The 24,329-nt window shown below is 36.4% G+C and overlaps 2 protein-coding genes across 10 annotated transcripts; one reads left to right on the top strand and one right to left on the bottom strand.

Moving 5' to 3' along the window:
• Nucleotides 1-465: 465 nt before the first annotated feature.
• Nucleotides 466-20,636, bottom strand: cib2 (calcium and integrin binding family member 2). Of its 8 annotated transcripts, none has more exons than XM_066668205.1 (7): nt 18,666-18,828; nt 14,546-14,580; nt 7,596-7,635; nt 6,426-6,537; nt 4,472-4,619; nt 4,083-4,278; nt 466-1,404 (listed from the first exon to the last, which is right to left on the bottom strand). In XM_066668205.1, exons 3-7 carry the CDS (start codon nt 7,631-7,633, stop codon nt 1,383-1,385), a joined length of 516 nt encoding a protein of 171 aa, XP_066524302.1. In that variant the 5' UTR covers nt 7,634-7,635; nt 14,546-14,580; nt 18,666-18,828; the 3' UTR covers nt 466-1,382. The 8 variants fall into 8 exon arrangements, with proteins under 8 accessions (XP_066524302.1, XP_066524300.1, XP_066524301.1 ...); XM_066668203.1 differs by lacking the exon at nt 7,596-7,635 and adding an exon at nt 17,598-17,757; XM_066668204.1 differs by lacking the exon at nt 18,666-18,828 and adding an exon at nt 17,598-17,616.
• Nucleotides 19,834-24,185, top strand: lrrc61 (leucine rich repeat containing 61). Of its 2 annotated transcripts, none has more exons than XM_066668200.1 (9): nt 19,834-20,102; nt 22,026-22,121; nt 22,246-22,392; nt 22,512-22,572; nt 22,658-22,743; nt 22,830-22,895; nt 22,984-23,052; nt 23,246-23,371; nt 23,458-24,185. In XM_066668200.1, the coding sequence occupies exons 1-9, from the start codon at nt 20,075-20,077 to the stop codon at nt 23,562-23,564; spliced, it is 786 nt and encodes a 261-aa protein (XP_066524297.1). In that variant the 5' UTR covers nt 19,834-20,074; the 3' UTR covers nt 23,565-24,185. The 2 variants fall into 2 exon arrangements, with proteins under 2 accessions (XP_066524297.1, XP_066524298.1); XM_066668201.1 differs by having other exon boundaries at nt 19,835-20,102; nt 23,249-23,371.
• Nucleotides 24,186-24,329: the final 144 nt, after the last annotated feature.

Genomic DNA, 24,329 nt, shown 5'->3' on the forward strand with positions numbered 1-24,329 from the left:
TTATTGGGAAGGCTGGTGAGTGTTAGCTGCAGGAGCTGGGTATTCAGCCTGAAAAAGCATAGTAAAGGGACCAGTATGAAGCAGTTAGTAGTAATGAGAGTGTATTTTCCCTTTGGTCTTTGACGAGGAATTCTTCTTCTTGTAAAAGTGTTAATAATTCTGTAGTTGCATCAGACCAATAGAAAAGTTTCACCTGTGGCATAATGCATAAAACATATTAAGGATGAACGTGTGGCACAAATATTTCTGAGGTTTTCTTATGAGCAATCCAATGAGGATTCTTTTAGTCATTAGTACAATATACAAATTCAGGTTTAGCACAAGAGACAAAAATCAGTATTACATATATTGGACTGTATGTCATTATCACATTTGTCTAACTGATGTTAGAACTCAGTCAACATTAAACAGATCCACGCAGTCAACAAACCACAGAAAATTATTTATTCAAAGTTAAATGCCCTCTATGACTTCAAATACTGGAAAAAAAATAAAGATTAGAGACAGATGAAACTATCACGTCCAGTTCATACAGGAAAATGAAAATAAGAACATAAAAAAATGTATGTATTGTGTATGGCAGAATAGTAGACAAGATGACAGAGCCCTTCGTTCAACTGGAGAACAGTTTGATATGATTGTCGTCATGCTCCAGTCCTATAAGCACTAAGAGAAATGAGATAATCAGACGCAGCAAAAGCAATTTATAGCAAAGGGCAAATTTTATGCAACTCATGCATTTTATGGAGAAAAATTGCATAGCTGTATAAAAGACTGTGATGCCAGTGCTGTGCTTTTAGCCCTCTTTTACTTTCTTTGTATATATTTTTTTTTTGCCATTTCCATCTTCTACACCATGTCATTCTTTATCCTGTATTTTTGGTCCACTGCTGCCCTATTCTGCATTGTATGTCTCTTAATCTTACATAAGAGGAGACATCAGTAGGAGAGTCTGGAGTGTGTCTAGTTGTGTCACACCCCATTTTAAGACAGAAGTGTAAGACCATAAAAACTGTCCACGTTGTAGACTTCCTCAAAGACAACATGGATATATTGGATCCAAGACCTCCATTCATCTTCCATTCTAAAAATCAGATTCGGTGGTCGAACTTTTCCAAAAATAGTCATGCATTTGCTTAGTATTCCACTATGTAAATGTGCTTCCCCAGCGTAAAAAGGTAAATACAGAGCCAAAGATCCAAGATCCTGTTTACCCAGTGAATGAGCACTATTTGAAAAGGACCAGGTGAAAACTCTTCAGAGCTGTAGAGGACAGGCACTACTATGATCCCTATGTTTCCAAGGATTTCCAGAAGATTTCAAGTTGAAGTCTGGAACTCCAAATAAGCTCTGAGTAATCTCTCATGAAGTAGATAGCCCTCTTAGATTCGTATATGGAAGGTGCTGTGAAGACATACAAACAGATTTAAAATGAACGATTAGGAAATTATTATAAACTTATTCACAAAGTCATCAGAGCTGTAGCAATCCATTGATCAAAAAGATGGATAACAGCTGAAAACTGTAATGGCATTCAATCTAGAACACTGGCAATGGCACAAAAAGGAACAAGTCTGTGCTATATTCTGATTTATAATCTTGCAGCAAACCAGCATTAAAGCTGTCTGAATCTGCAGAAGATTTCAAATGTCCATATGTCTGTCTGAAAATATAATGGGATATAAAGATAAATGGAAAGTGGAAAGTGGTACAGATGGCTTTTGATTACTTTTTCCCTGTGAGAAGAGCATTATGTTGAAATAACCTGGCATAAATACCAGTAATGTCCTGGACAAAGGTACAGTTGCTATATTATGCTTCTGTATTTTCTGTGAATTAAAGCAAATTATTGGTCATTCCTTTTGGACCATTTTGTGATATGAATTCATATGCCACAGATACCGAATAAATAAGCCAAACACCAACCTTTATTACTACTACAGGACATTAAACAAAGCAATTAAACAGGACAACAAAAAACAAAACAATATAGCGAGACTTTGTATTTCATTATTTCCCCTTCATCCTTTAGTACCCATTATCCTCGATGGATGTGTCTCTGTGGCTGAATTCAGTAAGAGCTTTTAGTAATGCACTGTCACACTGTCTGAGCCATCATACACGCTCTATTGTGCAGTACTTCACAAAATCTGGCAGATTGATTATCCACAATGTGCCACGTATGTGTGGTTCTCTCTACTCGTGCTCTCATAGGCTACTGCCCAACAAACTGTTTTCTCTCCTTAACGACTATTTCCACAGAGTTGTATATCAGAAACCACTTGAACAAAGCAGATTGCTGATAAAACAACACTGCACCATGTAACAGCAGTGTCTGAGCTACATAGCTATACAGTTCAAAGGAGAAATCCTGCTCCAACATTATACCAATACCTTGAGCTTGCAATAAACTTTAGAACTGAACAACTGCATCACTGACATTACTCTGAAATAAATAAACAAACTATTGTAAATCTCTAGTGCTCATTTAAGTATTCCAAAGTTTATAAACATAAATGAAATCATATTTAAGACTACCTTCATAGGGACCATATCTCTCTAACTGTAAAATGGCAAAATAAAAAATTAAAGATACAGGCCATTTCATCTAGTTCCTTTATCTTTGGTTATTTTCTTGTGTAACAGAGACACTGTAGTGTTTTTTTTCTGCAGGGCAAAGACACCAGCCTTTTGTAACTCGGCTTCCCTTTGTGGCAGTGAGGCACAGCTGTATAGTTCCAACAGCTTGTAAATGTCAAGCAGAGGAACGGCTGCCCCATAAAATGCATTGGAACGCTTCACAGTCAAATTACAGTAGGATGCATACAGTTCAGAGAGTTCAAGCAAGCTGAGCTGGCTTCAGAGATTCAACGAAAACTGTCTGATTTAAGAGCAGACTCTGGGCAGACTCTGTTCCACATTTATAAATGCAAACTGTGTGTGTGTGTGTGTGTGTGTGTGTGTGTGTGTGTGTGTGTGTGTGTGTGTGTGTGTGTGTTTGTTTGCATCAAGATGTTTAGAATTGATAGATTGAAAGAATTATGTATCCATGTACCAATTTCATCTTTCAGTATGGCTAAAAATGAGTAAAACATAGAAACCACTCAACCTGACCTCTTTTGCAAAATAACAGACCTCTAACTAGTTTACATATATTATTACAATATTAACATGTTTGAGGATTTTTTAAACATGATTATTAATTTATAGATTCAGTATCTCCTGCCAGTCTGTGCCTCACATTAACCTAGTGTTAGACTCCCGGGTGAGCTCTTGTTTTTTTGTGAGTCATGTTTTTTTTTTAACATATTTGTATAACTGTACTCATTTTAGCCAAAAGTCTGAAATTAGTCAAAAATTGCATTAAAGTTTTACTCCATTACTCCTCCAGCTCTCACCTACAGGGTATGACTACCTCTCTCACACATATCTCCCCATAGTTGATTTCTTTTTTTTCTTTTTTCCCTTCTACAATACCTGCTGCAAGAATACCTTATATTAATAATTCCATTATTGTTCTGGCTGCTACCTGTGACTGCTACTTTGGTAATATGTGATTATTATGTTATAGCATGTTACATCTTCCTATACACAACCTCACTTTGCATTAATTTGCATTGAACCACACTATCCTATGTATATTGTTCCTGTATCTAATGCGTGTCTTTGAAAATATTGCACTCACTGAAATTTGAAAGTTTTGACTGGACTCATTGTATTGTCTGCACTTATGTTCTGTGTTACACCGTGGTACTGGAGAAATGTTCTCATTTCACTGTGTAATTCTATATAGCTAGAAAAACATTAAAGCCTCTTGAGCTTGAACTTGAGTGTCCACAGTTTGTTTTGGGCATATGGGCTTCCTTAGACTTATAACTGCAAATAGCTGCTGTATTGCCATACTTTAGATGTATTTAATGACAGGTTACCCTCCTATGAGTCAGTTCAGTATTACATTCTTTTTGGATACGTTAGCAACTTTGAAGCTACCTAATTATCAAGTAATCATGAGTTAAATGAGCTTTATTTATATGAGGATGATGCAGTGTAGAACACTGATATAAATAATATATATTCTCTACCTTAAAAAGTCAGGAGCCCTGGAGATCATGTTTTCAAAATCAGCAAAGGAGAGCTTGTTGTCGCCATCCAGGTCGGCCTCCTCAATCGCCTTCTCACACACCAAGTTCACTTCTTCTGGAGTTAGCTCTTCTTTTGTCAGTTTGTTCAGAGTCTTTTCAAGGTCTTCTTTGCAGATGTAATTATCAACATTGAAATCTGCAAGTGAAACACCATTAGGAGCATGGAGCTAATGTGTGCTATTTCTCTTAAATATAACAGTATAATTATGGGTATGAAATAAATTTAGATTTACTAGGCACACTAAAACCACGACCTGGACCATTTAAATACCTATAAGGAGAGATTCATTTTGAAGTTTATATGGGCTGATGATAATAGGTTTTGTTACCATATATTTTGAAAGCATAAATGGCCTTTAGCTCTCTAGGGGCCATCTCACTCAAGACTGAAAACATATCCACAAAATCATTGAAGCTGAGGTTCCCCAGGCCATCCTCTGAGAATGATTCCACAATCCTGTTCCTGAACGGGTTTTCCTGTAGAACACACATGCATTAGGCCGTTGCAATAAATCTTCAAGTAAAATGTGAAGGACATATATGATGTTGGGGTACTGTGCTATTTTATCAGTGCAGGGAAATTAATGTTAAATCTTGGATATGAAACATTGCAGTATGCAGGCCTATATATGTGCAGTACTGTATGTAGCACTAGCAGTACACAGTTGTGAGGATGGGAAAATCAGTTCTGCTGATTGAGAGGCATGTAAAATGGAGAAAGGCTGACTCTCTGTGCTAGTGCTCATATATTTCTCTCCCAGTGAACTCTCCAATGGCCACAAGGAATTTTTATGCCCCACACAATCAGCTGACTCAACAGCACTGGGTACAGTGCTATGAGCACAAGGAAGAGAGGTCAAACTTATAGTCTAATCTCTGGCTCCAATTCTGTAAAGCACATTGTGTATAAGCCTTACATGGGTTTCTGTTCCAGCCTTTGTTGTGATAATGTTTGTGAGCTGTATAGATAAGATTTTCATAGCACAACCAGGGGAGTACTTTTCATTCAAATGAATTTAAAACCAAATCATTTGAATATTTGCATATATTTTACACATATAATTCAGCACAGCTTTTTACATTTTTCTCTACTAAATCAGAAATCATTAAAATTTACATTTTTAGTACACCATCTAAATAAATTAAATCTAAAAAAATACAATTTAATCTGAGATAACATACGGAAAACAAACTAAACATGTTGCCTTGTTATAACCTGACACATATTGGCCATGACATTTATATCGTGTGAACTAAAACAATACAATAGTTGTAAATTAACATACATTAAGAATCTATTTTTCTTGTACAAAGAAACAATCTCAGAAATTTAAGGTTTTCTTCTAAAAAGTTTTTTTTTCCACCTTTAATGTCATTATTCTGCATAGGGTAACTGTAACTGTTGAGCATTTGAACATAACTGACTTGAAGTTAGTACTAAACACAAGACAGTAAGTCTATAGACCGTAATGAGTTTACATTTATGAAGGTTAGTATTTTGGAGACTGGATCCTGCCTAGGGCTCATCAATTTCAGTTTGAGTGGTCTCCATCAGGATCCATAACCTCTGAGAGGGAGGTTTACAGCCCCTCTAACAATGAGACATTTTTACAAGGAGGTGCAATTATGGCATCAGATACATTATAGTGGCTCTGACTAAGGTTATAACACACAATGTATTTGGCATGGCTGATGGCTTGTGGCAGGTCAGAGAGTTCTCTTCAAGGAGTGATATCTGAATTCTGCACTCCCTGAATGCTACACTTCCACAATGAATGGTTATTAAACAATTTTAAAGGTTGATTTAGAGCCACAAATGCTTAATTTATAACATGATGTTCTAACACATTACCACAATATACTGGCAAGTCATAGGCAAACATAGTATGTCTACCATTTGTAAATAAAGAAGCCTCACCTTAAAGTCACAAGCTTTAGGATTAACTGTATGCCTCTTTACAACCATGGAATATCTGCTAACATAATACGCTGAAGCGGCATCATCTTATGGAGTGTTAACTTTCACAAGCTCAGTGGTGTAATCTGCCCTTCCTCCCACGGGCCGTGCTTTATCACATAAACAGCAAAGCCAGGCTGCCCATTAAAAAACAATTTCACACTATAAAAGCAAGTGTCTAATAGATTTGATATCAAATCTAAAGTGCAGTCAGGGTCATCAAACAAGTGTCTTAGTGTTTTAACAAGGGTAACACATTTTTTATGGCATGTACTTGTTGAACTAAATGCAGTAGTTGTGTACAAAATGTGTACAGGTCACACTACCTTAAGTTCTGGCATGTTAACTATGAGAGCTAAAGGGATTTTAACATCAGGATCGTCTGTGTAGTCCATGGGAACTAAATGTGGAGCCAGTTCATGGAATCTTCCATGTAACCTAGAAAGAAATGAACTACAGGTTAGTATACTTTTCATTTTTTTACTTGGAAATGTAAACATCATTTTTTTACCTAAGCACAAAAATGAACTTGCAATACTACTACTACTACTACTACTCCTGCTATATCCTCCAAATATATTCTCTATATTATCATTTCATATATATATATATATATATATATATATATATATATATATATATATATATATATATATATATATAATTACAGTAGCTATACTAATACATTATTATTAAAAATATAACTATTATAATTATACATAATTATTTTCATTCAAGCAATAATGTGCTCATAAAATCGATTAATCCATATCAACATACTGATACATGTATACAATATATTTCTAAATTTATAAATTGATCTTCTAATGCTGTATATGCAACATCAGCTCTGTTTTATTTTTAGGAGCAGATGTCTCATGGATAGTTGTGAAAAATGCACTTCAGAAATTCAATTATCAATGACCTCAACCAAATCTAATATTTCACTGGGCAATAGAAAATATAATAATGTGTTTGGCTAAAGAGGCGGATTTCACAAGGCTATTTTGTCCTTTTCCACCAATAGAGACCTAGAGACTTTCCCGCAAGCTGTGGACTGATGACTCATTCTGAGCATGGCATACAGCGAGAAATACAGTTTCTACATTGTTAACATAGGAAAAAAATATACATTGGCACACAAGATGTCTCACAAGAATCAAGACTGTTTAGGCTAAAACTGCGTGTGCACATGCACCCACACACATCCTCATATCAAATATGATATTTGACAGTACAAGGCAGAATAAACAAGATTAGTGTGACCCAGAAAACTGTGGCATGTCACCTAAATGTCATCTAAAGCTAATCACTGTGACCCTCTGGTGCCATGGTCCTCTCCAAACTGACAATTTTGATGCTTAAAAAATTAAAACACATTTTAAAAAGGTGTATCAAAATAACCGATTCCATTGTTTAACTGGAAAATGACATTAATCAATTCCACACCTCCATGTCTTCCTACTTCATTAAACCCTGTCCATTCTTAGCCTTACTCTGTTGATTTAGTAGCTCTCTCCTTCAAGCCATCCATTTCTGTGAACAGAAATATAGTATTGTAGGCATTATGAGTAAATCATAGGTGAAATATTTCCTCATGATTTTGCTTTAATATCTAACATTTCAGAAATGAAATTCCAGAATTTCTGAAATTAACTAAACTATGTTAATTTACATCCAATAGTTTTTTTGTGCAGCATTTAAAGATGACCCATATCTTTTAATGGCCTTGACATAGACATTTGCTGAGATCTCAAATTAACACATTTTTCCTTACCCTAAATGTAATCAATCACCCATGACTTGCTCAGTACCTAGAAATACTTCCGTTTTACACGGATTCACTCAGGCTACATATGTAGCTAAGATGATAAAGGCTCATAATCATTTAGCATCATGCAATATCCAAACAAAGTTCATCAAACTTTTACCACAATTACTTTTTTGATAATAGTATGTAAAACAGTGACAGGAAAGACTTTTAGGCTAGTGTATATTTAGGCATGCAGTTTGCAAAATGTTCAGTGGGGGTAGGCATACATTGTTAGCTGCTATTAATTAGCTCAAGTAGCCTAATTGACTGTATTTGGGTTGAGGGAAATGTGTTATTTAGACTTTTCTTTTCTAACTTAATGCTTTAAATGTATCTTCTTGAATTAAATCAGTATGTCAGGGAAAGATGACAAGCCATAATGATTGGTGATAACCTTTAGCTAGCCCTTTATAACAGTGTCACCCAGTGTGCTAATGTGGGGGCTGTACAGGAGGAGGTAGAGAGGTGTTTTATGAAGGTCATAAAGAACAGGACTCCATTAGGTTGGGAGGCGATTGTCCATTTTTCCTGTGCTCCACTGGCCCTGTTATCAAACCCAATCTCAGTGCCATTGTATAAGTATGATTCATTCATATAAATCAAGGAGGCTTCTTGCATGAGACCTGGGTAGCTGGAAGTATTGTTAAAATCTTGTAAAGGTGCTAAGCGTAAATTGGCTAACCAGTGTGTTACACTCCATAGCATCTTGTGTTTTTAAACACATAAAATATTAACAAATCATAATTGGAGTGATTATAATTTAACTGCTAACATTTGTTAAAGCTAGGTTTCTGAGAAATAACTCTAGGACTGCAACACATTTAGCACATGGCTAGTACCGTACACATAGAGAATATTGTTTGGTGCAGTACCATACATCTCTGTTCTTCTTCAATTTGTGCTCCTGAGCTTAAATGCAGCTGATAAACAGAAAAGCATGGTGGAGCTTCAGAAGAGCACTCAAAGCTCCTTGGTGCATAACCGCCTTCCCCATGGATGACTCCATCTCAGGAGTAATGAAAGCAGCCAGTGATGCTGAGCTCTTAAGGCAGGAGGTAAAAGGCTCAATGGCTCAATGCTGAGGAATAAGCTGATACTTTAGTGGCCATTAGCAGCTAACAAGTTAAACAGCTCATTAACCCCCAGTCTTTGGAAATGTATGCTACCTATTTTCAAAGCAGACATTTAGCTGGTGTAGTATGAACATAGCTGTGGTTTTTTTTAACTCTATTGTTTTCATGGTGTAGAAATGCACCCAAAACTATGCATTTTAGCATTCAATACACTATAACTGATCACCTAATAACCTATATGTATTCATGCATTCATTCATTCAATTTCTGTAACTGCTTAATCCAGTTTACCACAGGTCACAGTGGGTCCAGCAGCCTACTCAGAATCAAAATGCACAATGCAGGAATACAGCTTGGATGAAGCAACAGTCCATCACATGGCATCACACACTTAGTCACACACACACACACCTATTGCACAGTCAGTCCACCTATCAACATAAGTTTTTGAACTGTGGGAGGCAACAGAAACAACCAGAGGAAACAGAGACGCTGGGGGAACACAAGTCCTCAAAGATAGTGTCCTTTATGAACAATGTGAAGTCATTTTTTTCTAATTAGAACAAAGGTTTTTTTGACACTGACTGAAAAATAAAGCCAATGAAATGATGACCCGTGTCAGTGAAAAATATATTGGACTCCCACATGCTGCAGCATCACAAAGTTCATGACCCAAGATGACTCATTTGGGGATTTTATAAGATCATGCTTGATGCCATCACATTAGCTAAAAGCTTCTGTTACAGTTTCTCCATCATATATTATTTGTAAGACTGATAATGATAAAAGATCATTCAGATGATTCATAAAAGATGAAGGAAATGTCAAACACATCCATTATCAGCTTCTGCAGTAGGGTGGCTACAACTTTGGTGCTCTCTTTCTAGGGTAAGTATTTTAAAGTCTGAATTACAGAGCTTTCATATAACTGTCCATCATTGTTCCAGTAAAATGTCACGTAACTTGGATCATATCACTTTATTCTCTTCTTGTTTCAGTGGGCTGCCAATCTGTCAGACCCTGCAGCTCTCACACTACAGGGAAATCCCATCCTATGGAATCCATTACATCACATTTAATTAATTAGAAGATCTAATTAAATCAAGGGTGATGAAAATCTGTGTAGTCTGATACTTGGCAGCAAAAGCTGACAGAGCCAGCTGAGGTAAACAAGTAAACAATATAAATAAATCCTAGGATGAGAATATTCAAGAGAATTTAATTATTTCAGAGTCTTGTATATTTTATGTTTGTTTTTACTACATAATAATGTATGTCTACATGATAAATATGTTTGATTGGACTGGATGTTTTGAGGAAGGGAAGGGCATGATTTAAAAAAAAAAAATCTAAATCAGATGATCTAAGCAAATGATTTTTCTAGCCAACCTATAGGCATGCCCCTGTTCAAAATGTGTGTGTGTGTGTGTGTGTGTGTCAGCCTAAAAAAAAAACAAAAAAGGAAACAATTATAGCAAAAAGGAATTTTATTTAACAAACCAAAACAATGTTTTCCTAAAGAAATGCAAACGGAATGCCTTGTACTTTTTATGTTTCAGTTTCAATGAGAAAATATAACCAGCACGTTTTAGTACCGCAGTGAAAACGTTCTGTCAGTGAGTCAGACAAGGGGATGTACCACAGTTATGCCTCAGCAAATCAGAGTCCAGTTTTGTGCTGCTTTATGACTGTAATTGAGTCATTTGACTGTAACCCTATGCTCTGCCTCATTCCCCTGTATCTTCTTTTAATTTCTCTGAGTAGTCACTTGATCTATGAACAATGCCGATTAACAGTGTATCCTGAAACCTGAGAATGGGATGTCAATTCCATTAGAAAATAAAGGGAACAATTTGTTTTATGTATGTCTTCCCACTGCGTCCAGCTTAAGGATGGATTTCAGCTAGAAAGCAAACAACCTGAAAGGCAGCATTGGCTCTTACAGCCTAATCCTGCTGTCCAGCCATAAATGAACAGGCATGCAGGGTCTGTGTGAAGGCTGTAGAGTTGAGATGCTTGCCCCTCACCAGATTGGTTTCCAGGTATACCACAAGGCTTGCAAAGTGATCTCTGCCCAGGTGAGAAGGCCAATGCAAAGGTTAAAATGTTTCAGAGACAACTGAACCACTCTGCTCAGAATACCAAAGCATGGCCTTTCTAGAATGTTCCAGTATTGGCAATTCTAGTTCACCTCCAAACCAGAAATACAATGAGAATTGTAGTGAATTTTATACAAAATATTTATTAATATATAGTAATTAACAAATTAATAAAATAAAATGGCAAATAATATAAAAATATTTAGGTTATGGATTTATATATATATATATATATATATATATATATATATATATGGGTTGGACAATGAAACTGAAACAACTGGTTTTAGACCACAATAATTAGTATGGTGTAGGGCCTCCTTTTGCGGCCAATACAGCGTCAATTCATCTTGGGAATGACATATACAAGTCCTGCACAGTGGTCAGAGGGATTTTAAGCCATTCTTCTTGCAGGATAGTGGCCAGGTCAGTATGTGATGCTGGTGGAGGAAAATGTTTTCTGACTCGCTCCTCCAAAACACCCCAAAGTGACTCAATAATATTTAGATCTGGTGACTGTGCAGGCCATGGGAGATGTTCAACTTCACTGTCATGTTCATCAAACCAATCTTTCACCAGTCTTGCTGTGTGTATTGGTGCATTGTCATCCTGATACACAGCACTGCCTTCAGGATACAATGTTTGAAACATTGGATGCACATGGTCCTCCAGAATGGTTCAGTAGTCCTTGGCAGTGACGCGCTCATCTAACACAAGTATTGGGCCAAAGAAATGCCATGATATGGCAGCCCAAACCATCACTAATCCAGCCCCATGCTTCACTCTGGGCATGCAACTCTCTGGGTGGTACGCTTCTTTGGGGCTTCCCCACACCGTAACTCTCCCGAATGTGGGGAAAACAATAAAGGTGGACTCATCAGAGAACAATACATGTTTCACATTGCCCACAGCCCAAGATTTGCACTCCTTACACCATTGAAACCGACGTTTGCCATTTGGCTAAAGCAGCCCGGCCGTGTATATTGACCCTGAGGAGCTCCCAACAGACAGTTCTGGTGGAAACAGGAGAGTTGAGGTGCACATTTAATTCTGCCGTGATTTGGGCAGCCGTGGTTTTATGTTTTTTGGATACAATCCGAGTTAGCACCTGAACATCCCTTTAAGACAGCTTCCTCTTGTGTCCACAGTTAATCCTGTTGGATGTGTTTCGTCCTTCTTGGTGGTATGCTGACATTACCCTAGATACTGTGGCTCTAGATACATCACAAAGACTTGCTGTCTTGGTCACAGATGCACCAGACGTGCACCAAAAATTTGTCCTCTTTTGAACTCTGATATGTCACCCATAATGTTGTGTGCATTGCAATATTTTGAGCAAAATTGTCCTCTTACCCTCTGCTAATTGCCCCTTCACACTCTGCTCTTACTGGTGCAATGTGCAATTAATGAAGATTGGCCACCAGGCTGGTTCAATTTAGCCATGAAACCTCCCACACTAAAATGACAGGTGTTTCAGTTTCATTGTTCATTGTCCAACCCCTATATATATATATATATATATATATATATATATATATATATTTATGTATATATATAAATATATATATATATAAAAGAAAGCTCTGTGGAGGGTCTAGTTTATATATAGTTACTATTAGTTAGAGCAAAGGAACAAGGTAAGAAGGCAAAGTCAATAACATCAATGTTCAACAAAATGATCAAGAAACCAAGAGTGTAAGTTTGGTTTCGCTTCCTTCTATAGAAGTAATATATCAATAATCTCATACTCATCACTATTGACAGTAATGAACTATTGCCAAGAAATTAATGAAAGCAATCCAAAATACCTGTTCTGTTACCTATATTAACTGTAACTTGCAAGCATATTTGGGTTCTTGAAAGCACTTTATAAATGTAAATTTTATTATTATTAGTTGTCAAATAAAACACGCTTTGTTTTGACCTTCCAACTGTGCTGTAGTGCAACAGTTGCTATAATGAGATGATGTATTTTACAACTAATAATTCCATTAGAGACAGAAGGGATGTTGATTAATTAAAGCCGGCCTAATGAGCATGGACTGAGAGAATTTCATAAATATATATTTGGAACATTTACATCTTCAGAGGCATTAATCACCATAATAGACTGCACCAAGGTAGAAAACAATCTGATTATAATTTCTTATCTATCATAAGTTGACATGATGTGAATCACATAAATATATTCTAAGTGCACTACAATACACATGTACTGCTGCTGACAGTATATTTATTGCTAACAATTAAGTGGGTAATCACTAAACAATCACACGACCATGAAGGATGCTCACTAACACCAAAGTCCACTTCTGGAGAGCAGCCACAGATCCTAGTAGTACTTGCCACAGAAAGTGAAGTATTAGTTCTACAGGTATTAGACCACATTTTTCTTCCTGATAAATCTGGAGGCTATCCGAATAGAAAGCCATCCTTGCAGCTGAACTGGCTGAGTCTCAACAGCAGTGCTGCACGCGGGCCAACAACTCTGCATACACACAGCACAACCTACAAACACAGAGAGGTCTGTGCAGAGATACTACTGGATGTTTGTGATTTTGCAATGACAGTGACTTGTAACTGATAAAATGCTATTTCATTTCAATTTCATGCTTAGCTGCCTGCTACCTGGCCTACTGTGGGAGTTTTTGATAGAGACACATAAACAAGTACCCCAAAAGCTAATATTCTTTAACACAGCATTGTATTTTTTAGCAATTTACAGAAAATTTTGTATTACCTTTGTGTTTTTAGTAATCAGTGTTCTCTCACAATAATACACAGTATGAATCTTACAAATGTGTTACATAATTGTGGGAATATTGAGCATTGTTGCAACATGAAGTGTCCTGTGTCCTGTGAATGAACGAACCACTCGGAACCTGCATTGTCAGCCGATCATAAATCCTTGCCTAGCCACTGACTTACTATAGGCAAGTAATACAACCAAGTGTATCATTAGTGTAACTCTTAGCATGATCATCAATCAAAAATGGTAAAACAGCTATTGTATCTTAATTCAGCACAACAGGAATGGCCAATATTTACACCTTCAACCAGAACAAGAATTCACATTAAAAAAAAGGCATCAAGACAGGCAGGTACGTTTGTAAATTTAAGTTAGCCAATCTCATTTAAGACAGTAAATAAAGTTGTACGCTGTAATAGCTATGCACCTCCCTAATTTCAACATTCCCCACTCACAGACTACTGCATTATGACTGTAGAAGAGGAGTAGACATGTATACTACATATGTTCTGATGGTTATATATTTTATTGTTGCTATGTGAGTGTTCCTTTAAGAATGCAGTGTATTATGGTTAACAATTTCTGTTAAATTACCGCAATTTTTTAGACAGTTCAGACAATTAACTTACCTAATATTCAATATACAAAGTTTGTTAAAATACTATTCTATTTTCACGAGTAACTCAAAAAAGTAACGTTGTATATGACTTACCGAAGAATTTCTTTGCGTGTGAAAAAAGTGCAGTCCTGCAAGGATAGAGAGCATATTTTTAAATTTATTTTTAAAAGCAAATTCTAAAAAAATACTGCCTGCAGAATTTGTGTTCAACACTAACAATGTCCGGAAGAAGTGATTTTAAATCATTTCTAACCTTTATTAACTACACAGAAAAATCACCAGTGTTTTAATAAAATTAACACTGTTTTACAATGCAACACTCTTTAAAACATATAGTTCTGATTTAACACAGGCAAATTTGCTGTGTAAGGTTAAGCTGATTTTAAATTTCATTACTTCACACAAATGGACACATGGGCCAATGTAACCTCAGAGCATTGTGTCTCTGCACACAGCAGGGTTTAATATTTCACTCAGACGTTGTGCTGTGTCTGAGGACTGCTATCTATCATGTACCTGTGATATGAGACCAGGCGATATTATCAGAGGCAATGGCTATGTCTGTCTGCATGTTATGAGGCCTTTCACCCAACATAAACCTACCAACACATTTAGCACTGCTGTTCTCAGCCCTGAGGTTTCATTCAAACCTTAAACCAACACAATATAGCAGTGCCAGTTTGTGCAGAAAACTTTATTAGCTAATGATTTATGTCTCCTTTATGATGTTTACCCTGCTTTCTCTGGCACAGTTGATGAAGAAAAAAACAACAACACATCCCTGAAATTATAGGAGACACTTGAGAGCGCTTTTTATAGGCATTAGCCTTTGAATATTGTTAATTGGTCATTAATTTGAAATATTAGGCCTTGAATCTGCAACGTGAGGTAAGGCCACATAGCTAAGGAATATTAACACCCTGGATAGATGACCTAGAGCTAAATTATTGCCAGAAACAGAAGATGGACCATAAATCCATTAATGATTACAGGCTCAAAGAAGAAAATGACTGTTTGCTAAAAGTCAACATTTCTCATCAATCTTACACCCAGGAACAACAAAATGAATTTTAAAGTAAAACTCCCTAAACTTTGCATGTGGTGTAACAGTACAGATTAAATAATCTGATAATTAAAAAAACACAATCAGCTGCATAAAAACAAACAAACAAACAAAGCTGTATACATTTGTACAGTTTTACCTTAATGTTTACAACTTCACTAAACTGAAACTCCAAATACTAGAAAAAACTATGAAACATGGCGCAGGTATGTGGTTGGGTTTTAGAAAGTAGGAAAGGGTTAGATCTAATAACAGAAGAGACAATTTCTTATTATGCTACAATAAAGACTGGTTATGTCACTAAGGAAGACGTGGCAGATGAAGTATGACAGACAAAGTGATCCTTCTTTCAATCAGTTGGTCAAGTATCACTGGTCCAAGAGTTTGATTTCAAAGTATTAATGACAGAAGCCATTGATGTTGGCCCTGGTCATTTTTCTACCTTAGATTAACTTCAAGTTTTTCAAGACATAGTTCAAGACACTCAGTAGTGTTAAATCCGTTGTTTAAGAAATGTAATCTTGACTATTCAGCTTTGTGTTGCCATCCAAGTAGTAGAACAGTGTAAACAAAGGTGTTGGATATGTAAGAAATAGGCAAAGATTACTAGAAAGATTGTACTGCTTGGAATAAACAAACAAAAAAATTAGCTTGAAACTAATAATTAACCATAAGACTTCAACAGATTATTTTTCTCCAGTGCACAGTACACCTGGTTTTTGTTTTTGAGAACAAAAGCAGGGTCTTCTTGAATATTCATGTCCACAAAAGCAAACTACACTGGCAGGTGAAAATATATATTGCCATGCATAGGATTTGTTCAGCCAACATTGTAACTAGGCTATGATTAATGTAACAGGAGACAAAATGTTGTCATTTAACTTGTTAGGGTTTTCATTCATTACTTGCCATGTTACTGAAATGACTCATTTTGACAAATCCTTGTGTCCATCAAGCACAACAGAACCCTCAGTTGAACAGATTTAATACCTAAAGTGTTCAATTAAACCCTGCAATGTTAATTTAAGTCCAGAGAGGCCCAAATGAACACTTTAAAACAATCGGATATTAACACCAGTATTATGAATTTGATACTGATTCCTCAGCAACATTTTATTTTGTGCCTTCTGATTAAAACCCAAAAGTGGGTGTGGTTTCAACCAGAAATAAGTGTATCATGCTGAATGTGCATGTATTTAATGGCTACAATGAATTGCAGGCTGTTTAAAAATGGCTGATATAATGATGACAAACAATCAGCATACATTGAAATTCAGTACTGAATAATACAGACTGTTTCAGTGTTCAGCTAAGTACTTTGTGTAGTAACACAGAGGTATTACCCTGTTTCTAAATATTCAAGTTTATTCAGCTCTGTCTATTCAATCTACACTAGAGATTGTGCTCTCAATACATTCTGCTTTCATTTTAAAGTCTTGGGTTTAATATTTTATTGGTTTTGGAGGAAAGTGTCTGCATCTGGCAGGTTGACTTGCATCTTCTTGGCTATTAAAGACATTTTGTCCACCCCGGATTAATTTTCTGCCACAGAGTGGAATGGTGCTTTGTTGTATTTAGCTGACTTTCACAGATTTAGAAATTGCTTGATGTTTATTGGCTTGTTATTAAGAATGCTTTAAATAAACTGCTGAGATATTGACTCACGCACAAAACTGCAACAATTTTTATGTCAGATATTGATTAGAAGAAAAATATGATGTGGCTGTATTTTTATAGCTATGTTATATAACATACAATTTTGATAGTGTTGAATTAAAGACATTACATGTTTAATTGTATTATAAATAACTTAAATAAGCTAATATTTGTTCTATGTGAGATCAGAATTTATAATATGCAGATATAATCATATTCGGAGGAACAGCTTTATCTTTGAAAGTATTGCCTTTCATGCATTTTGAGAACATTTGCCTTTCAATTCCTCATTAGAAAAGACTTGTTCAGAGAAACAGCCAACACAGAAACCTGCTCCCTGGTTTCATTGATTACAGTTCTCTTAGCAGTCTATCACTTATTTATCTAACAGAACAAGGAGAACAATACGTAAAAAAAGTGCTTTACCTGATAGGCGTCTAGCTGTTCATCAGTAAATATCGTTTGCTTATTACCCATCTTAGTCGAGTGTTCTTCCTCTTGTACAGATGCATCACATTGGAAGTTCGAGGACTCCTCTCTTTTCTAGGCATTTATGGCATGTACACGATGTGGCCAGACGAGAAAACTGTGACCACGCATAGAATTTCAGAGCCGCTACTTACTTATGGATGTTTGTAACATGGATAACACCCTCCATAAATACTTGAGTGCAATGTGACCGAGTGCAATTCTCCTGGTTACTCAAATGTAGAGGTTCATGAATAGCACAACAGCCTAAACAGCCTGCTCTTTCTCACACACTGTTTCAGCACCCACTGCTGTTCGCAACCGCCAGCACTAGGGTGAGAGACTGCTGGAGAGGAAAATCCCGCGGTCACGCCAGCAGGGGGCGCCGGTCACTTGCATTAGTGTCTAATACTATAGGTGTCAAATAAAGGCGACGTTCACAATTGAATTAAATACATTTTTATAAAATTCAGATGTTTCCTCAATATTTGCTAACTTTCCAGTCTGTGGTAATTCAAACAGTGAATAAAAACCTACCGACAAGTTAAACTATGTACAAATAACAAATAATGTCGTTATTTCACCCTCTTCATTAGTGTTCCACCATAAAAGATGCAGAGCTTTTGAATGTAAACAAACCAGGGAGAACTGAACGTTTGACGTCAAACTGACAGTTTGTGAGTATAAGCCCTTGACCTACCCGAACTAACCTAATCCAACTATGAAAGTCCTAACAGTCTTCCTGCTGAAGTAATATTTCCGCTGGCCTATACAGAGGTCTGTTAAGGAGCCCAATTTAGACAGTTATGCAGGCTTCTCAAGGGAAAAAAGTTATGCATTTTGATAATCTAGATTTTACTCAGTAGTAACCTAGTAATTATGTATTAGTTAAAAAAAGATAGAAATTAGTCTAGTAAATTTAATAAAAATAACATTCACATTCAGTGAATTTCTATAATCATTGTCCATTTTATTATCACCACTTGCAATATAGGTGCACTTAGTTCTACAACTACAGATACATACCTGTTGCTTTGTTTTCCACCTTATCCTTCAATTGTCTTCAAAAGTACCAACACAGGAGCCAAAAGAGCAGTTATCATTCTCAGAACTGCAGTGAGACCGACACGCTGGCAGCAGTGTGTTACTCTGTTGTGCAGATACAAGTGAACCCAGCAGTGCTGCTGGAGTTTTTAAACACTGTGCCAACTCACTGGCCACTCTGTTACACAAAATATATTGGTCTGTCTTGTAGATGCACATTTAAAAACAGCTCATCTGCTGCTGCACAGTTTGAGCATCAATGGTGACAGGATGCTGTTGGCTGCATATTTTAGTTGCTTTACTATTCTCGATGCAGCAGTAACACTGGGGTGTTTTAAAAAATTCTAACAGTACTGCTGTGTCTGATCCAAACTTAGCAGTGCACCACACTGTGGCGTTAGACTGGCCTTTGTGTTCTCAATAAAGCAAACATACGGACTACGCTCAAGTTCGTGTATTTCACTGTTCAACTTTTCACCACCCCCACCAAGTGGCGCTATTTAACCTCTAACACTACACACACCACGACAGAGACACTGTAGTAGTGAAAATAATTCATTCATTTTATCCATTTATTTATTCAACTTATCCAGTTCAGGGGCGCGGTGGGTCCAGATCCCTGCACAAATATCCCTGCTTTTAAAGGGGGCTAACAAAATGTGTAGAACCATAACTGGACTACAATCCAGTATGGTAAATGGAACTGATAAAATGGACAATGATGTGGATACTAATAATACTAATATTATGGTTTATCGGTGTATGCAAATGTTTTTCATGCCCTCAAATAAAATAAAGAATTCAAATTAAGCTGTTTTTGCAGTTTAGGTTCGACTGTAGGTGAACGTTGCTTCTGGAAAGTTTAACGATTTTTAAATATTTAAAAACTATTGTTGTATGAGTTAAGTGAAGAAATTTAATATATTACTGTTAGCGTTTCCTTAGTCTCAGTCACAGACGCTCTACCCACAAGCTTCTGGAAATGCGAGACGCAAGACCGCCGTAACCAAGGAGAGAGGCTACATAGCAACAGAGAGGAGGGCGACCTCTGTGTGTGCTGAATTATAACGGAGCGTGTGCGATTAAAATAATCAGCTGGTTTTCTATACATTTTACCCCAGAAAATGGAGGTTTGATAATACCTTAATTAAATAAAATCAGAAAGTTCAATTATACTGAGGCGCAACTAGCTAGCTAGAGATAGCAAGCAAATCTACAGTCTCTCTCTCTCTCTCTCTCTCTGTGTGTGTGTGAGTGAGAGAGAGAAAGAGAGAGAGTGCTCCTACTGCTGAGTCTGCTGTGTTTGTCAGATGATAGCACGAAAATCTTTAGCCGGACCTAAAGTAGAACCTCTTCATGTCCCTCGAATAACTTCGTGAATTCTGATAAATATGGAATCTAAAAGGGATAAAGAGCACGGTGGGTTTTTTGTGAGTCTCAGTCCGTGCTTTGTAAGTGTATGCCGTTGCTGCCTGTGTTAGCTCGGCTCTTTATTTTAAGGAGGCTGAAGTTGGCACCTTTTTCGAATTTCCGTACCACCTTAAATGGTTCAGCAGGACAAATCTTCCGCCAGAACGAAACGTTAATTGCTGTACCGTTTAAGGTGGAACGGGGAATTGTAGTGAGAAGCTGGCAGTTAGTTTCATGCTTCGCTTTTAGTGTAGGTCTGTAGCTGTTAGCTGTCCGTTTGCTGTGTTGCTCATGTCAATTTCACGCCTTATGAACGGGTGCATTTCGGTGGTCAGTATGGTTTATTGGCTTTTGTTTAGACTATAATAAGCAAACTTATAAACGTATAATAGGCAAACTAGTGAAGGTTACTCACATTGAGCCTACCCTTTAAGCACTGCGTTAGTTTTGATTGTGCTTGTTGCTTTTTCACACTCTCCGCCGTCTCGATTTAATATTACGGCCTGTGCTTCGGGCTTTCTCGTGGAAAATTGAACTGTTGTTTACCAACTGTTGTTTACTCACAGTGGTTTACTTTGAAGCTCTCATTCTGTCATATAGAATAGATTGTGTGGTCCTCTCATCTGGCATTTCCCCCCTCTAGTGTCAAGATATGTTAGGGTAGATCACAGTATTATCTAAAGTCAATCGAAGTAGGCATTGTTTTGGCTCAGTTTGTACAGATGTGCAGCACTGTGTAAATTCAGTTTTAAAAAGAATATTTCAAAGGACCCATCCCAAGTATTAATATTTAAATTGCTTGCATTTTCCATGTGTTTTCCATTCGAGAAAAACACCCAGTAAGTTTCTGTAGGTTTGTGACCAAAGCCTAATTTGTTTTATATGTCCATCTCCAACCATTCTTTTTCATTAGAATATAAACGGGCAGATTTTGATACTATACATTTAAGCCTGACAAATGTAAATAAGGGCTCTTCGAACTGGCTGATGTTCAGTTAAAACATCATCCTTATGACTTTAGCTTGAATGGACAGGGGTTAACTGGGATAGAGAGGGATGATCAAAAACTATCAAATAACCAGTTTGTTTCAACACTTAATTGTAAGTTGTTAATTTTATAATCTCCATTTACCATATAGGTGGATTATGTGGTTTTGTGTGTACAGATATTGCTTTGTTTAATTTGTTAGCCTCCTTTCACATTGTTCGGTGACACTGAAGTGGCGATGGTGAATTAGTGTGAGGTGGAACCAGAAAGTAGGTGTGTCTAATACAGTGCTCGGACAGCACTGTTGTGTCTGATCCACATGTTGTAAAAAACAACGGATAGTAGCAAGCCATCACCACAACATCTATATCAGTGCAGTGCTGAGAAAGATCTGCTACTCAAATTATATCTGCTTTGCGGTCATGCTTACTACTGAATTACAAAGGAGAAAGGGGGCTTTTAAAAGTATGCAGAGCAACAGGTTTACATGAGTCTGTATGAAAAGTGGAGATAATAATATGGACAAGAGCAGAAGCAAGGGGGGTTCAATATTTTTATTCATTGGTGTATGTTTATATTTTATTAATTGTGACATCACAAAACCAATACATACAAAATGAGGGTTTTTTTTCTTGCAGTTTCCATGTATGTGCTGGGGATTGCCCATTTAAAAAAACAACACAGAACATTTAAATTAAAAAGAGGAATATTTCAGTTTTCCAATATATGTGCCCTTCAAGTACAGCAGTCAGCTGAATATTCAGTTTAATGCTAAAAGAATAAAGAAAATACACTAACAGTAAACACGATAGCTTGTGAGTAGTGAAGAACCCAGCCTGTACTTCCACACTGTCACCAAAGTTCAGAGAATGAGAACAGGCAGGTTATTTTTTGCTTGTTTTGCTTCAGCGACTATCCTCATGCAGTCTTTCTTTGTCTTGCAGAAACAGAGTGTTCAAAGATCACCACCGGGCTTCTCAAGTCCAGAACAGGGGAATTCGATTTGGAATCCATTTTATTTCTTAAATTACGAAGCTTAGGTATGTGTCATACTGTTGTGGATGTTTTTTAGAATTTACTGTATATTTTGGATTCATTTTGTCAGACTTACACAATAGGTTTTTTCATTTTCTTTACAACTTTGTGTTTTATTCTGTTTTTTAGGGATTTATGAACTTGGATGTATTGGAGAATGTATAAACCTGGAGAGGCTAGACCTCTCAGGAAATAATATCACAAATATAGGACCTCTAGCATCACTCAGACTCCTTGTTGTGCTTAACCTGTCAGCTAACAGGATTTCTAATTTGGGTAGGTGTAATTTATGGAGTAAGTTTTGAGGTTGATGCAATGAGCACATACAAAGAAAACAACAAAATATTGGTAAATAAACAAACTAAATATTGTTTTTTTAAATATGTTTATTTTAGAACCAATTGCAAGCTGTGAAAGTCTTCAGAGTCTCAATGTTGCTGGCAATCATATATCCAGGTAAATCTGGCATCCATTTATTTCAGATTTCCTGTATGTGTTTCTGTGTGTATAACTATGAACTTACACTGTGTCAAATCTACAGCACTGATAATCTCCTTGCATTGAAGTCTTTAAGAAAATTAGAAAGTATTAGACTGAAGGACAACACATACAATTACTCTAATCCAGGTCAGTTCTCCAAATGCATTACTGTCGTTTCAATTTACATTTTGAATTCATGAAATTATTTTTTAAATTCTGTTTTGATATTTCAGTTTGCAAGAACTCATCATACAGAAATATTCTCCTTGAAATCTTTCCAAACATTAAGGTGTTAGATGGTGAGAAGCTTGTTTTGCTTTTAGACTTATAATAGCAGCAACTGGCTTAAGAAAATGTAAGCCCACTTTCTTTAATGCATTTCAATAGGAGAAAGGGTTGTGGGACGTGGAAGTGATCTATACCAACTATGCAAAGACATTGATGACACAATAAAAGGTAATTCTCATTGTACATCTTGTCCTGTATACGTATTTTAAAGGGTTTATTGTTTTTTATATATTTAGTTTAAAAATGAGATGTTTGTTTTGTCTCTGTGTGCTAATATACATTTGCGTAATTATTAAATTTGTCTTGTTAAATTTATGCCCAATTTTGGCTTTAGACTGGATTTACATCTTGAATTTTCCAGCAGGCATGTATAAAAATGGTCAACTGCCAGAAGTGCCAGACTGTAAGCCGTGGGTAGATGATGGTTTTTGGGAGATAAAGAGATCAAATAATGCCATTGTTGATGAAGCCTACAAACAATTTAATGGTAAAAATTGTTTTAGTTTTTAAATCAGTCATTTAGTACAATTAATGCTTCTGTTAATTTTGTTATATAAACCTGTTGTTTGGCAGATGTTCTTCATGAATGCCGACTGCTGAACAGCAGAGCAGCACATGCAATCTCACAAACTGAGAGGACCACTGGCCTCAAGAACCAACCAAAGCAATATGCTGTTTGAAACCAGCATTTTAGCCACAATGGGTGTCAGTGTAATTTTTTTCCTGTTTTCTAAAACCTTATTTGCTACAACACAGTTCTTTCTGAGGGTTTCTTTTTTAAGATCCACATGCTTGACACATCACCAGTGCCAGAAATCCTGAATATTCAGTGTTGCCTGTAGTATGAAGGTTTAGTGACTGTAAGTATACTTCTATCCTTTCTGGTGTTCTGTCCTAGAAAGGAGCCGACACAGTGAAACCTGACTCCGTTCTGACTCTCATCTCAGGATGTTCAAAATGAGTCTTCTTTGGACTTGTAACACTAAACTATAAAAGCTGTTATTGCTTTAACCAATGCTGCTATTTGGACATAAGGTGAATTTGTGAAGTACTTGTTTTTTGTTTATTGATCACTGTTGAGGCTTTCCCATGTTGCACTTGTTGATTGCAGTGTTTTGGGAGATATTTTGGACTTTTTATCATATGCTTTATATGAATGCATATTGTTTTTGTAACCTCAGTGAATTTTTGCATTGTGTTGCATTGCTCTTTTAACTTTTTGCTTCAACTGTATTTATAGTTTTTTATCACTCCTGATGCTGAATTGTCCCATGCTTTGTAAACTTGCATTTACATAGATAAAGTCAACTCTTACTTGAATAGAGTCTCGTTCTCCTGTATTTAATTTGGATTTAATGCAAAGGTATTACAGTTTCCTCTTATGTCCAGTCTATGGTAAATGACTGTTGGCTGATTTATATTTATATTTATAGATGGCTATCTTC

This window comes from Hoplias malabaricus, chromosome 4, assembly GCF_029633855.1.
Source record: "Hoplias malabaricus isolate fHopMal1 chromosome 4, fHopMal1.hap1, whole genome shotgun sequence".
NCBI classification, from domain to species: Eukaryota; Metazoa; Chordata; class Actinopteri; order Characiformes; family Erythrinidae; genus Hoplias; species Hoplias malabaricus.

What these genes read in the sequence shown, in the direction of transcription:
- lrrc61 (XM_066668200.1), top strand. Translation starts at nt 20,075, where the DNA reads ATGGAATCTAAAAGGGATAAAGAGCACG. An exon ending in AAACATTAAGGTGTTAGATG is followed by an intron (nt 22,896 to 22,983) that starts GTGAGAAGCTTG and finishes GCATTTCAATAG; the next exon opens with GAGAAAGGGTTGTGGGACGT. An exon ending in AGCCTACAAACAATTTAATG is followed by an intron (nt 23,372 to 23,457) that starts GTAAAAATTGTT and finishes GTTGTTTGGCAG; the next exon opens with ATGTTCTTCATGAATGCCGA.
- cib2 (XM_066668203.1), bottom strand. Translation starts at nt 17,648, where the DNA reads ATGGGTAATAAGCAAACGATATTTACTGATGAACAGCTAGACGCCTAT. An exon ending in ACACGCAAAGAAATTCTTCG is followed by an intron (nt 6,538 to 14,545) that starts GTAAGTCATATA and finishes ATTTCTTTCTAG; the next exon opens with GTTACATGGAAGATTCCATG. An exon ending in TTATGCTTTCAAAATATATG is followed by an intron (nt 4,279 to 4,471) that starts GTAACAAAACCT and finishes TTTCACTTGCAG; the next exon opens with ATTTCAATGTTGATAATTAC.